Here is a 17,496-nt window from a genome sequence, read left to right as displayed (position 1 = left end):
GGGTGGTCTCTTCAGGGCTAAGTTTTTCAGCCACATTATTTTTTGTTCCTCATCTGTTGGCAGGCGATGGAAACTGTACAGTTTGTCACAACAACAATCCATTTTGGTTGTGGGTGTGTGTTCAACACACTGTCGTTGAAGCCACATATTAAGTTTCGTCTGGTTGTTTGTACAACCGCGAACAGCGCAACAGGTACCAGAGCTCCGCAATGACATTTTATAACACAACCAAGTTTTAATTCAATTATAGTTTAGAGAAAGAAACATTGTTGATGGCTGGTTGGGACTAACGTAACATTAGCTTTACTAGCAAACCGCAACTTCCGCTAGCTCACCGGAAGTTGCACCCATAATCATTTCTACAGTAGACCCCCTGAGGATAAGGTGGATACTAAACCTCTAATACACATAAGTTCCACTTTGTGCCTTACTTCTGAATGAACCTCAGAAGCGTATACTGCCCCCATCAGTTCTGGAAGAGGCACAGCACCGATGCTGCTAACACTGGCGTCGTCACTTACGGTGCCTACGGTGCTTCAAAAAATGGGCATCATCAGTGTTTTGTCATTTTAGAACCGGAATGTGTCGGTAGTATCGGTTCTCGTGACATCCCTATTAAGAAATATATTGAGGAGTTGAAGGTGCTTTACGCACAGTAGGCTACTGGCCAGAGAAGACTGGTGCAATGCAGGCCTTTTGGAGAGACAGAAGTTGAATTGTTGACATTCGGGCTGTCATTCGGGCCTATACAAAGAGTCCAAATACATCCCTGATAAACTGAAAGTGATAAACTCAATGAGTTATTTGTTGCTATCAATAGCATCCCTATATCAAGTGCTGAGTGTGAATGTGGATTTTCAAAAATGATAATTAATTTCGATCCCGAATCATACTTCTCTGCCTGTCTTTGTAAAATAACCCATTGGGATCTGACAAGTAGTAGGTTATAACATGTTAGGACAGTGGCCCCCTAAAATGTGAATAGGATAGCTTAAGTTTTAGGATATCATTTTGAACTAAGTCCTGAAAAGTATTATTTTTTTCTCATACAATTTTATAACCTGTTATGTGTGTTTATGCTTTCCTCACACTTCGCACCTCCCTGTGAAATTATCTCTCACTGGGGCGCGGTCCCATGGGTGGGGCTCTTTATAGGTAAGAGAACACATGTTAGACTACCAGGCGGAGACCAGACTGTGTAGTAACGCGGAACGGACATTTCTACGACTGCAGAAAGTGTGGGTGATTTTTTGTTGTACTATTGTGTCCAACGAATTGTTGCCTACCGACCAATTGGTAAGATGACGCTGGAGCCGTTGCGTTCGGCAAGGTCCATTGGTAATGTAGAGGACACATCGCTCGCACTGCCTTCGGATAGTAAGCTTCGCTCTGGGCAACAACGGGTGCTGGATCAAGTTCATACCATTAAGAGGAGCAAGTCGAAACAAGGGAAGAACGGATCACTCTCACCAGCAAGTAAGATATACTGATAGCCTGTTGACTGTGCGCTAAGGTGCGTCATTTGAAAAACTTGCGCAGTTCAAATAGGCCCCTTTACTTTAGAAAAAATCTATTTCCCGGTATCGGTTCGCCTTCTGTATTGGGCAATATCAAAATGAAGAAGTTATTGTATGAGTAACATAAAGAAAGACAACGTTGGAAAGCTGGACAGTATTGTTATCGTCCCAGATTGCTTGGCGCTCTTGGGATTTTCCCTACAGTGCACTGCAAATATCCAACTTGAAGTCAGGGTAGGCAAGTTGCGCGAAGCTAGCTATTTTAGCTCCCTTCAAAGCCACTCCCACAAAACTACAGTAAGGAGCATTGAGTGGAGGGGCAGAGGGCGCGCAGGTAGGTAGGTAGACCGTCCAATCAATAGTCAGGGTACCCCAAAGATTGGTCGTGTTTATTACAGTATTGCACGCCCACAGATGTCGGAATGATTTCATATTACCGTCAAACCTTTATATATATTGGTTGCTATCAAGACGTGAAGTTACTTTGGCAAATATTACAAAAAGTGCTGTACAAATGCATGTCTCATGTAGACCATAAAACCTCAAATTTATGTATGAAGACTTTTGAAATGCATGTTTAATCGATTTTCTTATTAGCGACATCCTGTTTTCTGGGGTTTGCATGTGACAGACAAATAGATGGAAATAGATAAAAGTACAATGAAAACAAAGTAGTATGCGTAGCATTACGTTGCAACCTCAAATTTGCACTTGTTGCAGAACATGACAACTATTACCTGAGGGACTTGCATATATTAGATTGTAGTTTGGCATGCTTGCACTTACTTTAAGACTGGTGTAGGAGTGTGTAGGTATGTTTCTAAAATTACAATTAGTGTTAAAATAATGTATAGTGCACTCTTTCTCCCCTGCATCGTTCTGTGTTATTAGGAGCACAGTATCTGCTAAAGACGCAGTAACCAGACAGACCAATGCCCTAGTGTGATTAAATAGAGCCCAGGTGCTTCGTGTTCTCACTGAGTCATTCCTACAGACACAATTTATGACGGACTGATTTAGTTATTGCAGGACATGCAGATTGACAAACCGATTCAGTAAACTAAAGTGACTGCCTGTCTGTCCCATTCAATTGGAGACTGTTTGGTTGTGTCTAATTCTCACCATGACTACAGTGTCCATGTGGGTGGGACATAGGATATGTTTATTGTGTCAACATATATTATACCATACTTTAACTTACCTACCCAAGGCTATAAAGGGTGCCATACTTCAAAATAATAGTTGATGGATTAGGAATGGTACAAATAGTTGTTTTTCCTTAAGTATTTCATAAAGCACGACCCCTCTCTCCCCTCCTCTTCTTCCTCTCCAGGTCCTCAGAGTTTGTCTATGTTTGCAGAGTTTGGTTCCTTCAAGTTCTCTCCCTCAAAAGCCAATGGCACTTTCAGCAGGAGCAACTCTTCTGGAAAAGGAGCCAGCAACAAAGCGGTAAACCAAATCACCAACTATCCTTCATTCATGTTAAGCCAAAGCCGTACTTGCCAGGCCAAGTTCAGGACTTTCCATTGAGTGACTGTATATTGCTTTGCTCCATGGTATTTCCTGATATATCTATTTGTGTTCTTTAAGTCACCAGTCATGTTTTTTTTTATAATGAATGTATTGAATTGAAATGAATTTTGAAAATGCTTGTCAGGATGGGAAGGGTAAAAGTCAACTGTTGTGATTGTGGTAGCTTTGTGTATCCAAGACCTAAATCTGGGTCAGGTGAATCAAGCATGAAATGCATGAAATGTTAGTTTCCATATAGGTCTCTTTGAGCAGAACCCTAGTGTATGTTTTCTTCACACAGCACCACCATTTAGTTTAACCCCCCTTTTGAACAAATTTAAGGAAACATCTCAACAAGCACAACATTATCTAATACCTGCCCACACTTGATTTGGAGGAGGTTGATTGGCTATACTGGATTTGTTGCCAGACAAATACAGGATAAGGCAGGGTCAAGTCTGAAATGCGGATTATCCACTGTTGAGGAGAGTGATCTCATTTTGCTGGTTGACCTGACTCCCTGTCATAGAGCTGAGGTATTTCTATAGAGAGTGATGATTGCAGGGATTCTGCTACTGGAGTAGTGCCTCAGTGTGTCCTTAATCTGCTGTGCTCAATGCTTGCTGCAATACAGAAATTTCCAATAGGGATGGGAATCTTTTGGTACCTCACGATTCGATTCTTGGGGTCACGATTCGCTAAAAAATCGATTCACGATTTTTTTAGTTTAAAAATAAAAATGACATTAAAAAATAAAATAAAAACACATTTTTACATTTGTGAATCGCTAAAAGACTGAATGGTGATTCAAATGTGAATCGATTTTTTCCCCCACCCCTCATTTCCATATTTACTATTTAAACTGATAAGCCACCAAATGCATTAACATATTGGGTCTATTTTGTGGCTACCCATGCTTTCCAGCCCAGGGTTCTTAGCATTGGGGGGATGGAAATCTTGATCAAAAATGACTGATTCAAAAGTTAAAAAAATGTTTGTTCCTTCTCAGACGTAAGAGAACATGTTTCTAGTTATTTTGACATAACAAGCTTCTTTCAGATGACGTTTTACATGTAGTACCAGGTGAAACAGGAACTTGCCAATGTAGAGGATGCAGAGTTGTCAACGAAGACCTCAAATGATACAAAGAGATCACACACAACAGACAGAGACAAGCAGGTTGATGTAGATAATCCAGGGTGATAAACTGTGTGAATTTCAGACTTGTCCATACCGACATTGATGATAGGATACAGTCAGGATATCAGTAATGGGAAGCTATTTGTTCTATCTCTGCTCATGAGATATGAAACAGCTTTCTCTCACACTCACACACTTCAATGTTTTCAGTACAATCAAACAACTGGTTGCAGTGTATCCTCATTTGTTTAAAATTAAAGTTTGTATAAACATTGACAAATCAGTGTAGGGGAAGGAATGGCTTTTTTTGATACTATATATTTTCTTTTCTTGAAATGAGTCTTTTTCAATTTCCAAGGCCTGCATTGCTTGCTAACATCCCTGAGAAGTAACGTTGAAGTAGCACCAGGTTTTAGACAGACTGGTCTAACAGGTGCTGTGTAGACTTGTCAGAACTCACAGAGCTTCATTGTGGGAACTTATGTTCTACCTGTGGCCAAGTATTGTCTTACAATAACATTCAGTTTAAGTTCAAGTCAGACTAAGAGTGTTGTTAAATTAAATGAAGAGGCTGAATTAGAATATTTTAAGTCTGTTTTTCTGAAGGAAAGGTCTTTTTTGTCATAGGAAATAAGTGTCTTGAAAAACTACACTTTTATGCATTTTATCTTTATTAGTATTATCAAATATGTCTGCTAATGTATTGTTGGTTTAGTTATTGAGAGGCTGTAAGTGAAATCTGTGGTGACTTTTGATGGGCATGTAAGCCAGCTTATAACATACCATACATAATGTCAAGGGTAAAATGAGAGGAGCTCTGGTTTGGTGTGTATTTGGTCTCTCTTGTTTGAACAAAGAACTTGTTACTCACCTCTGCAGTGTATTCTCAACGTTTGTTCTTGTTGAATGAACGAATACTTTGTGGAAAAGAATTTCCCCCAAGCAGCAAAACGACAAGCATATAAGTATGAGCTGACCTAATGTGTACATTATAGCCTACATTGTATTTTTTTTTTACTTGCAATATTACGTTGATGCAATAAACACCTTAAGATTTGTGCAAGTTTCCCTTTCCCTGTTGACCTCTTCAACTCTATAACCGTGACCTTGGAAAGAAAAGCTGTGTATGGGTGTTTGAGGACCCTACACCACCATAATAGCCCCTGTTCTTCTCTGTAGGTGAACGTACAGAAGAGCCGTTCTCTGTCTGTGGGGCGAAAACACTTCACCAGCTCCAGCCAATGGGAGCAACAAATGCATTCCAAAATCTGGCCCCAGTCACCCAATGGGCTCAAGCCGAGTCGCAGTGACCCCGCCTTGGGCCTCGCCCCTGTGCCTGCCCCAGTACCCCAGGTAACCAACATATGGTCTGATATTGAAAGCAATATTTTGAAAGACGCTTAAATGTTTTATTATTCTTTTTCTAATGTCTGTTATCCCAGCAACGAGCAAAGGGTCTAAATGCAACCCTCCAGAATCGCAACATCTCCATCACCAGTGGCAACAGCTTCCTGGTCAGCAGCCAATCGCGCATTATCCAGCCACCCTCTGTCCTATCGCATCATGAGACAAAGACCTCACTCACAGAAGTCACCAGGGCCACCAAGACTGAGCAGCAGTCAGAGTGAGTGTCTAGATTTTATAAATGGAGTTGCATATCTAACAATTTTCTGGGGATTTTACCTAAGCTCAAGACCAGGTCAAATAAAATGAGCAAATACTGTCATTCAGTAAATGTCAGAAAAAACTTTTTAATAAAATACGAAATTATTTTCAAATGATTTCAAGTAAATGGTCAATGTTTGTATCTCCTCTCTCCTCATTCCAATCGCCTTCCCTGTCTTTGCTCTCCCTTCTCTCTCCATTTGTCTTTCAACTGGCCCTTTATATCCACCCCCCCATTTATCTTAATGAATTTCCATCTCTTTCTATGCCTCTGCAGAGTGGACGCTACAGTCAGTATGGCAGATATGACTCTGAAGGAGGCTGTGGAGTTCCTGGCCAGCCCAGAGGAGAACTATCAGCAGTGTGGAGCCTCCTTCATCCAACACACCACCTTCAAGGAGGACCGCTCCAAACAAGAGGTTGGAGCACATATATACAGTATATGTGTGTATGTATACATACATAGAGACAAACACTATAAACACACACACAGACTTATACTCAGGGACAGCTGGTATAAATGGGCTAACAGGTTTAAGCCCTCCTTATCGTTTACAATAAAGTTAAGAAAACTATTGTTAAAAAACCTTACAACAGACTGTTTAAAATGTTGGTGGAACCTAGAGCAGCAACACCAAATAGTCACACAAAAAAGGCTTATTTTTTCCAGGCCAAACGCATCAGCTACCATTCATCTTCAGTGTGTGTGACAGGTTTTGAGGCATGCCCCCTTGATTGGCTGATTGTTTGGGCTAAATTAATTCAGCCCACAGGAAACTGACTTTTTGACCAATGACAGCGGACGTATGACAGTACGGTCAGGTGCTAGTGGCTACTGTGTGATAGACTATCATAGATTGGGGAGCGTGATCGTTGACATTAGCAACATTTTGAATGAGGTGGATTATTTACTTTTTCATCGTTTTTTTGGAAGAAAAATTAAAGCAACTATAGAGCTGGCTAAGATTTTTCTTTTCTGTTGTTGTTGTATCTTGGTATCTCAGATGTAATTCTGTATTTGCTGCAGTGTGAACTATTGATGAATGTATATAGCCTACACTTTTTCAGCCCTCCCACCCAATGTCACTGTCTATACATAAGCATAGTCTTAATAGGACCCTGATTTTCTTCTATAGTTCAATTATTTAACAGTTGAATTCTATATTGGATGCTGCTATGATCTAAGAATATTCAACTTAATCCTTTCTTACAAAGGGTGTGTGGCTCACATTATTTGGCCGTCTGCTTGCCTAACATTTAGAAGACACTGTAGTTTTTAGTTATTGTGCCCTCAGGCAAAAGGGAGAAGTACACCAGCTAGGCCTTTAAATATGCTTGCTGTCTCTCCCCTTCCCCATCCCAGGTGCTGAAGCTTGGCGGAATCCCCCCCCTGGTTGCCCTCCTGAGCAGTTCGCACCCAGCTGTCAGCCAGAGCGCCTCTGCAGCCCTCAGGAACCTGGTGTTCAGGGACCAGGCGAACAAGCTGGAGGTACAGGCCTGTGGGGGAATAGACCACGCCTTGCAGCTGCTCAAGGAGACTGACTCCACGGAGACCCAAAAACAACTCACTGGTAAGAAACACACAAACACACACCCAGACGTGTTTAGGGATGCACATGCCATGTATAAACACATGTATGCATGTACACAGGTTTACATGTCAATTCTAATTCATGTTATAGCTATATACCTTTTCTGGTTCTTACTCTCCTGCTATTGTGGTTTCTTCCTTCCCTCTCTCTCTTTCTTTATACATTTTGTCTCTCTCTTTCTCTCTGCCTACCTGCCCCCTTACTCTCATTGACCCCCACCCTCCCCCCATACCTATGCAGGTCTGCTGTGGAACCTGTCCAGCGCAGACGAGCTGAAGGGCGAGCTGATAGACCGCGCCTTGCCTGTTCTGACCGAGAGCGTGGTGGTCCCCTTCACCTGCTGGTCGGAGAGCAGCGTCAATCACAACATCCACCCGGATGTCTTCTACAGTGCCACTGGTTGCCTACGGTAATGCCCTGGTCACTCACCTCACTGAGTTGTACCGACCAGGTTGAAAATTAGCACCCTGGGTTTGTTTGTGTTGGAACTAGAAGATTACTGCCCTTTGTGCTGCTACCAAAGTAAGCGGACTCTTCAAAACAACACCTTGATATTTTGTTATTGCTGAAATATCAGTGAGGCACCTAAACAGCATTTGATAATCCTCCAGAAGAGTAGTTGTGGTTTGCTTTTATGTTATCTGTGTGTTTTATGTCTGTTTATGTGCAGCAACCTTAGCTGTGCCCGGATGGAAGAGAGACAGGCAATGCGGGTGTGTCCTGGCCTCATTAACTCTCTCATGAGTTACGTCCAGTCTTGCATTGCTGAAGACAACCCAGATGACAAGGTACTGAACTGGACTGAAATGCACGGCATGCCACTGTCAGTGAACTAAACCAGAAATTCAGGCAAAGTTGTGCTTCAGTCACAGTCCACTACAGACTAAACATTTATTACATACAATGTTTAATTAGTCAGGGTAAGGAGGTATGTAGGCCGAGTTGAAAGCCTCCATGTGACAAAGTACTCTCCAAGAGATGAGAAGAATGTAGTGTAAATGTGTTCACATGTACTACCAGTGTTGTGCCTGAACGCGTTCATTGAACGACAGTTCATGAACTCGTTTATAATTTTGGTGAACGTGAACTGAACGTACTGTATTACTGCCTGATGAACGATACTGTGAACGCGTTCATTCTGGTGTCTGTGAACGGCACGTTCACTCTTTTTAATTTCGTTCAATAAGGTGCCAGATTTCTAGAGACTTCCAAGCGAAAAACACACCGTTGACAGTACTGTATCCAGGGTTGCCCAACCAGTCAATCGCTGCGTGTGCTTTCTTCTACTGTCTATGCCTGGCAAGTGTGAGAGCGCCGAAGTTGCGTAGAGGCCGAGAGCGGTATTGCAGACAGAGATTTCAATCTGGCAACGGCAGCCACCAGTGTCGCATCGCCGCACCGTCTGTGGTTCTATATTGGCTGTTACTAGTTCATTTTTTGGAGCTGTGAACTTAGTTCAAAATTTGGAATTATGAACTATGAACTGAACTAGTTCATTTTAAAATTTGTGAACTATGAACTGAACTAGTTCATGTAGAAAGTGAACTTTCCCAACACTGTGTACTACTATGTCACTATGGTAACCCAAATTCAACCTCCTCTCATTCTCTTCTCTCTCTCCCTCTCTTTTTCAGTCAGTGGAGAACTGTGCGTGTATCCTACATAATCTGACCTTCCAGCTAGAGAAGGAGGTCCCCCAGTGCTTCTCCAAGTTCATCTCCTCAACAGAGCAGCCCTCAGGGGGACAAAAGAGCCCCACCATTGGCTGCTTCAGCCCCAAGAGTAGCAAAATCAACAGAGAGGTGAGCAGCCCACAAATACTTTCACATTGGCTCAGTGTAGCTCAGAATGGCTGGTTTGGATGCTTTCATTATCCTCCTCTGTCTCCACAGGATAGTTTCAGTTACCCTGTGCCTGCGGAGGAGAGCGAGCCTGAAGGCGTGTCCTGGCTGTGTCACTCCAAGGCCATGAAGATGTACCTGTCTCTGCTCGGCTCCGCCCAGAAGGAAGCTACACTGGAGGCTTGCTGCGGAGCCCTGCAGAACCTCACTGCCAACAAGGGGCTGGTGAGAGAAATCGAGAGAAAGGGATGGATGGAGGGACTAATGGGGAGAGGGAAAGGTGTAGGGAGAGAGACATGGAATGTTTGAATGAGTAACTAGGAGACAGGCTGGCTAGCTGGCAGATTTTATATTTTCTACATTGACCCTTCTCTATTCTCTGTTTAGGTGTCAAGTGTGATGAGCCAGACCCTGGTTCAGAAGCTTGGTGCTCTAGGCTATGTATCCCCCCTGATCCAGTCTCCCAACCCCAGCCTGCAGAAGTCAGCCATGTCTCTAGTGGGCAACATCTCTCGCACTGCCAGCCTGCAAAGCACCATGGGTAAGATTGCAGCCTGTAAAATAGAGTATTTGTCTATCTGCAATTAACTGCAACTGCAAGCGACAGGTATATTTGCGTACTTCACTATTTTCAAAATAATAGTTATCACTTTTATTTTACTCAATTTTAACGAGTGTTTAACACTGCTACAAGAAAATAATAATATAATGGGACAGTTGATCAGAAGATTAAGGTCTTTGGAAAGATGGTACCTGTTTGCACAACAGAATGAAACACACTGACACATGAGCTATATTTCAGAGGTAAGAGAATGTTTGTTGTTATTATTTAGGATATTAGTTCTCTATTACTTCAGTTTTATTTTTCTTCTCAAGTAAAAATAAATAAATAAACAACAATTGGTAAATTATTCAATGACAAGAAACACAAAAAATAAATAAAATAGTAATTCCCCAAATTAATGAAACTTGAAAAAATATTTAACATGAAAATGTGAAATAATTGTCCTCCCTGATTACCCTACGTTTTAGCTAATTATACTTATTAGTTTGGTTTTTCTGCTTTTAAAATATCTATGGGTTTATCACTATCTTATCACTATATTATATTAATTTGATTACGGGACTATTATTCTGGAAAACGGGATTTACTTTTGGATATTTTGACTGTAATCTATATGAGGAGTACACTGTAAAAAAAACTAGTAAAAAAATAGGAACAATCTGGCAGCTAGGACGCCAGATTAAACCCATTAAATTGCAGTAAAATTGCAGTTTTTTATTAACATTAATTAACCGTAAAATAATAGATTTTTTCCTGTACCAAATTTACAAGATATATCTGTAATATTACATTACAGGCTGTTCTTTGCCGGTAAATATGACTTTTATTAATTGAACTTCTCTGTAAAAAAACAGCATTTTCAATAAATAAAAAAATTAAATAAAGCCAAAATAAGATATAACGATTTAACATTTTCATTCAAAACAAGTCGTGTGCACAACATACAGCATCCAGATGCTGTAATCAGCATCAGATACTACAGATATTACCGGCGCTTCAGATTTAACTGTAGCGCCGGCTAGCTGTGCAAATTGGAGAGGAATATTGCTCGCCGCACGTTAGGTTTATTAGACAGGTTAGATCGTCATCTAACTGGACAACATTCACACTCAGGGTGAACACTTAATGTATCCAAACTACAGACCATCACATTACACATATCAAAACAGAACGAACACAACAACAAAACAAACAATGCTTATCTAACTAAGCTTAAACCTTTAGCTTTTCAGCTTGCCGCGGGGCATTCTGGGTAACAGGAGCGTTGCCGCTACACAAATATCTAATCAACTTTCCTACTCTGGAGTCTTTACATTTATTCATTTTCGCTTTTATCGCTTTTATCCAAAGCGACTTCCAAGAGAGAGCTTTCCTAAAAGTGCATTGGTCAATGATCATGAACGAGATAGCCCCAAAAAGGCTTTTGCAGGCTTTTGTAGTCTTTGATATTGACTGGTGCATGCTGGGATCTCATGACGTCAACTACCCGAGCTCAGTTCACAATTCAAGGTTCCTATGTCTAAACCAAAAATTATGTGATTTGTCCGTGGGATGAAAGTAAATATCTGCAAAACAACTGTTAAATTACCTAGTTTTGATAAAGTGAAAGTAAGTGTTTTAGCAGAACATTTTGGTGAAAATGTTATTAATATTTGTAATTAATTAATATTTGTTAAGACAGTTTAGTGTATTTTTAAGTAACAACATTTGGCTGTAATGTTCATGTAAAACTATAAATTTACAGTTTGCCATTGTCTTTCTATCTGTATTTCCTGTCATTCAGAAATACAGAAAAAAACAGTATAATTTACAGAAAAAGTGCGGTAATTTCATCTTTTTTTTTTACAGTGTAGGGCTGTCCCCACTCAGTCGACTAGTCGATTGTGTCCCGCTTGTGTCACCATTGCTGAATTAAAGAAATGTTCTACAGAAATTGTAGATTATATTATTTAAGACAAATAAAGCAACTCAAAAAATATATAATAAAAAGGTGTTACTGTTTTCCCTTTCGTTAATCTGCGTTTTGTTTAGTTTTTTGCACACAGCACATGAGCACAATTGTAGCTGTTAGCCTAAACTCTGCCATACTTTGTCTACAGTTGGTGTTAATCCTTTAAGCTAAATGGCAAAGAAATCTGTGGTATGGAAGCATTTGATCAGTACCGGATGACTCAAAACATGTTGAATGCACATTCTGCCAACAACGGTTTACATTCCATAGTTCAATGTTGAATATGATGTACCACTTGAAAACCGTAAGTTGACCTACTTCGCTAATGCATGCTAACATGCGCTGGGTTGAAAAATGTACATGTTGTTAACATCTACAAAATTAGTATGCAACAAAATCTTTCTCTGTTGCACCGTTCCCCACTCGTCTTCTACGTAAGTTCGTATGTTGCACTTTTTCAGGCAGTGAATGTCGCCATCTGTGGCTCTGAAAAAGTCTGCAGTATGCAGTATGCACCTGTAGCAGGGTTTTCTCGGTTAAGATGTAAAGGTTAAAGTGTAAATGTAAAGTGAAAATAACAAAACCAGTCAGTATGATGACTGGAGCGAATATCATTCACGTCTTACTAAAACAGCGGCCACGCGAAAGGGAATGAGGAAACTGTTTCCTACAAAAAAATGCAATACAATGCGGGTCACGTGAAAAAAGGATCCAAAGACTCGTAGAAAGACCGAGTCGGGAAATGAACGAATCGTTCGTTTCCTCTAGCTACCACTACAGAGCCTATGCAGGTCATGTGAAAAATGATCCAAATACTCGTACCCGAAGACCGAGTGAAATGAACGAATGATTTGGACGAGCCTATGCAACAGTCCCGATGCGCGGCCACGAGAAAATGAACGAATCACTCTTTGAGAGGACTCGTTACTCCCGAGTCCTTGTAAGGATTCGTTCAAAATGAACGAATCGTTCACGAACGACACATCGCTAACTGCTTCAAATTGAAAACGGAGACCATCTTTTGATTAAAGACAAGTTCCTTAACCTCTGTTGTCAATATCGCCAATAAAAAGTAAATACTCTTCAGTTACGAAGCATTTGTTTGTAGCTAGATAATGAATGATAGTTATTAGACCATATGTGACCTGGTTTCGCCGTTCTATTAGCAGCCATGATGACAGTAGCGTCACTAGAATGGCCATAACTAACAAAAGATCAAATATCGATTCTACATTGCCCACATAATTACGTATATTTCATTCCAAGACTCTGCCGAAACCATAGATATCCTTTATGTGTCTGTGCGGTCAGAAATACAACTCCTTTGGCAGTTTCAAAAACATTCATGGTGCGTGTCTGTTTGGTTGCCACGGTGATGGCGCAGCTGTGATAGCTAACGAGCTAGGCAGAGAGAAAAACGAACATTTACCTAGCATCCACACCTCAAACAAGTTGACCTAGACGCAAAACTACACGTCCAATCAATAAAATTAGGATATTTTCCGAGACCCAAAACTCTGCCGAAACTAGAGATGTCAGAAATATGTCTCTACCGGCAGTTTCGAAATCGTCTTCCTTCTTGCTTTCTCTGACGGATTTTACCCACCTCTCCATTGAAGTTAGTGACAGAATTTGAAAGGCTGAGCTCTTTAATAGTTACATTGGCTGAAAGAGGACACATTTTCCTACATTTTAAGGTATAACTTGTTTCTGTAAGTTAAACTATATGAAAGTTAGAGGAATTTGTTTGACAATTTAGTTGAATATCAGAAAAAGAGCAAGCAGCACTCTGCTTGCTGCTCCTTCATAAAAATCAAGGAGCAAACATTTTAATGTATTTCAAACTGTCATAATTCAAAATTGGCTGAATATTTGAAAAAGCTGAATCACTTGGGAATAGCTGAATGTCTTGTGAACATTTTAAAGGTTGAATGGTGTCTCTAGCTGAAAGTATGCTGAAGTAGTTACGTTTGAAAGAGGAGGAAGCTTTTTAATGATTTGAAAGGATTTACCATTACTTTTAATGGGAGAATAATTTGCACAAAAACCTTAATATCTTAAAAAGTATAAAAGTGAGAAATACCAAAAGACATAGCACACATCTCCTGAAGGAGCTGAACGTTTTGATACAAAAATTGTAGGAATCGGTGAAAGTATGCAGGACTAGTCAGGGCTCAACATTAACATTTTTTGGCACTGAAACTTACTGGCCCCAAGACAATTTTTACTGGCCCCCCCTCCAAAAGTTGTAGCCTAATTTATCATTGTTACAACAAAACCAAAGACTTATAAGTTGTGTTATTCTGTTAACATGTTTAACCATTTATTAAACATCCTGGATATAAAAAGAACAAAAATGAAATCACATTTCTAGTGATAAAAAATAAAAAGGTAATAGTCAGCAAAACAATTGACTTTTAACCTTAAACGTGACGTGCTCTCTTCCCTGCTGACAGCCATCTCTCTGCACAACTGAAACCTCTGGTCCCTCAATGCTAATATATAAAAGCTTCCATAGCATTTCATCAGTATGATACTAAGTACCCAAGTCGACACCATTCTTCTGCTGCAGTTCAATAGCCTGGGGGAACGAGGCGAACGGCTGGCCCGTCTTAATTACGTGATATGCCGTTGTTATAAATCGTGCAATAACACGATGGGCATCTACATTTAAATTCCTGACCAGCATAGTCAACGGCCTGGAAGATGGATTGTCAACCATCCGCTTAGCTGTCACGCAAACCTGGTGCTGTCTGCTACTGCTAGCATGGCTGGTCAGGTATTGTTTTCGAAAATTGTCGGTGCCTCTAAAATGTAAAAATATCCACTGCTTTTGTCTGCTTTAGACAGGAACATACGACAAACGACACAGTGCATCTTCGTTCCATAAAAAAAGTTGCTTCCATTTCAGCTCGTAGCTCTACTTTGCTGCCATCTTCACTTTATTGTCTCGCGCCAGTTGTTAAAAAATGTATACAGATTAGAGAATTACAATTTGACAACCACTCGTCACTCCTCAACTCTTGATTTGCCAACTGTGCGCCCCACGAGCTGCAAAGTTATTTATGCATTTAGCAGATAGCAAAACATATGAAGGATGTTAACTTTTACAATGCAAATTTTTTTTTCAATCAATAATTTGCAGTGGCCTGATCGGGCCAGTGAGTTGCTAGTTTAACTGTCCCGACGTTACTTTTTACTGGCCCCGGGCCATCGTTATTGTCGAGCCCTGCTAGTTAAAGGACAAAAAACGGCGGAAGAACTAAGAAGTTGGAACAAATACCAGAGAAATTACGGGTTAGTCTTGAGTTGAAACTATAGGCTAGGCCCAGTATTAGGGCCTAACCTATATTATACTGAGAGCGGAATACACAATGGCTTGTGGAGAGCCCGTGGGGAGGGGAAGGGAGAGAGATAGGTTTCTTTAGAACAGGGGTGTCCAAAGTCCGGCCTGCGAGCCAATCGTGGCACGCGGTCAGATTTCATACGGCCCGCAGCTTCGGTCTTATAATGTACTATCTATGGCCCGCCAGCACTGTTAAATGAAATAAATAATAAAACTTTCAAATGCAATTCCTCCTTCAACCGCTAGGGTATTGGACTTTTACTTTGGCATTGTTCAAATGTTCGTCTCGCGAGAACAAGGCAACAGTGTGATAGTTAGTACAGCTTTACTGTTGCACACACTTGTCCAACCTACTTTCAAACACACGTTGCCGCGAACCGTTCTCCGATCATTTCTACCATGGCAAGTAAAAAGATGAAAGTTGACACAGGGCCGCCGCTTTCAGGAGAAATGGGAATTACAATATTTCTTCACTGACACTCGAGGCAATTGTGTTTGCCTAATTTGTCAAGAGACGGTTGCCTTGTTTAAGGAATTCAATGTAAAGAGACACTACCAGACAAAACATGCTAATGCATTTGACAAGCTAACGGCGAGTGACCGTTCTGAAAAAGTGAAGCAACTCAAAGCTGCTCTGGCTTCACAACAGCGATTCTTCACGCGGGCCAATGATTCAAATGAAAACATTACCAAAGCAAGCTACGAAGTGGCCATGTTAACCCTTGTGCTGCCTTCGGGTCACATGACCCAAAGGTTCATAACGAACCATCGTTGTGTTTACCCAATTTTACCCAATACAAAAACAAATTAAAATAATTTTCTTTTAACCTTTGCAATGTGGGGGGTCTGAGACAGCCCAACGGTTAAAAGAAAATGCTTCACTTTGTCTTTGTATGCGGTAAATCTGTCGCAATACGACGTTGGGTCACAATGACTGATGGGTCAGAATGACCCGAAGATAACACAAGGGTTAATAGCTAAACATGGCAAACCTTTTACAGAGGGTACGTTTATCAAAGACTGTGTTATGACAATGGTGGAGAACATTTGCCCCGAGAAGAAGCAAGAATTTATGAACGTTTGCCTGGCTCGTAACACTGTGGCACGGAGAATTGAGGACATATCGTCAGATATTCATAGACAATTGGGGGACAGGGGAGTGACTTTTGATTATTTTTCATTAGCCTGCGATGAAAGCACAGATGCATCTGACACGGCACAGCTACTGATTTTTTTAAGAGGAGTTGATGACGACATGAACGTAACAGAGGAGCTGCTTGACCTCCAAAGCCTCAAAGGCCAAACAAGAGGAACGGATTTATTCGCTGCTGTTTGTGCAGCTGTTGAGGATATGAAACTACCATGGAGTTAAATTTGTGGGATTATTACCGATGGTGCGCCTGCCATGACTGGTGAACGAAGTGGATTGTCCACACTGATCTGCACATCAAGGCCTTTTGAAGCAAGCTGCAACTTTTCCGAAGACACTTGTCACAATCAGAACCCTGCACTGCACATTTCCCAGCTTTGAAAGAGGTCATTGACAGTTTTCCACAGGACAACATCGGTGCGCAAATGGAGAGGTATGCAACAGACGTCATATCTCTTTCTGTGGAATTAAACAAACGCTTTTGGGATTTTGCAGCTATTGAAAAGGAGATGTTGCTTTTCTCTTCTCCCCTCTCCGTGGACCCTGATGATGCTCCGCCACCGCTGCAGCTGGAGCTCATTGAGCTGCAGTGTGACGACGAGTGGCGCGGCAGACACCAGCAGCTTTCTCTTGTTGACTTTTACCGGCAGCTGGATAAAGGCAGGTTTCCAGAAATGCGAACACTTGCAAAGAAAATGCTGAGCTTATTCGGCTCCACATATTTGTGTGAGCAGACATTCTCTGTCATGAATTTAAACAAGAGCCGATTGAGGTCAAAACTAAGTGACTCCCACTTACGCATTTTACGCATATCAACCAGTGCCGTCAAACCCGACCTGGCCTGTTTACTGAAATCCAGATCTCAGTATCACCCTTCTCATTAGTGTCAGCAAGTTATCTGTTTCTTGATCAATCTGAAATTATGTGTGTTTTGAACAGTAACATCTGTCACTATTAACAGTGAAAATTCAAAAGCACAGTTAATATATGCACTTGGACTTATGGCACTTATTTTATTAAACTCTTGAATACGATTTGGCTATAACTTTTGATGTTATGTACCTGTGTGACACAAACTATTACTGTCTGAATGATCTTCTGAATTTTGCTCTCTTTTACATGTTTTAACAGACAACAGACAGCATTACCTATTACTCCTGTTTAAAATGAAGTTCATGAAAGTTAAAGGTATTTCATGTAGTTTGTTCAATGTTATC

The 17,496-nt window shown here is 40.9% G+C and overlaps 1 protein-coding gene across 2 annotated transcripts in view; it reads left to right on the top strand.

Annotated features, from left to right (window-relative positions):
* The first annotated feature begins 1,078 nt into the window (after nt 1-1,078).
* Nucleotides 1,079-17,496, top strand: part of LOC134018346 (plakophilin-1) — a 32,656-nt gene continuing 16,238 nt past the window's right edge. Inside the window, exons 1-11 of one of the 2 annotated variants that reach the window (XR_009929926.1) lie at nt 1,079-1,476; nt 2,851-2,966; nt 5,349-5,522; nt 5,612-5,793; nt 6,112-6,253; nt 7,198-7,405; nt 7,667-7,835; nt 8,097-8,214; nt 9,061-9,228; nt 9,319-9,492; nt 9,655-9,808. Coding sequence is in view for 1 of the 2 variants with exons in the window: in XM_062458249.1 (XP_062314233.1) it covers nt 1,302-1,476; nt 2,851-2,966; nt 5,349-5,522; nt 5,612-5,793; nt 6,112-6,253; nt 7,198-7,405; nt 7,667-7,835; nt 8,097-8,214; nt 9,061-9,228; nt 9,319-9,492; nt 9,655-9,808 (1,780 nt within the window). In the remaining variant the exon portion in view is untranslated. The remainder of the gene's footprint in view (nt 1,477-2,850; nt 2,967-5,348; nt 5,523-5,611; nt 5,794-6,111; nt 6,254-7,197; nt 7,406-7,666; nt 7,836-8,096; nt 8,215-9,060; nt 9,229-9,318; nt 9,493-9,654; nt 9,809-17,496) is intronic. The other variant, XM_062458249.1, reaches the window with a different exon arrangement.

Source organism: Osmerus eperlanus, chromosome 4 (assembly GCF_963692335.1).
Source record: "Osmerus eperlanus chromosome 4, fOsmEpe2.1, whole genome shotgun sequence".
Lineage (NCBI taxonomy): Eukaryota > Metazoa > Chordata > Actinopteri > Osmeriformes > Osmeridae > Osmerus > Osmerus eperlanus.
Note: the sequence above shows the minus strand (reverse complement) of the source record. Positions and strands in the feature narration are given on the sequence as shown.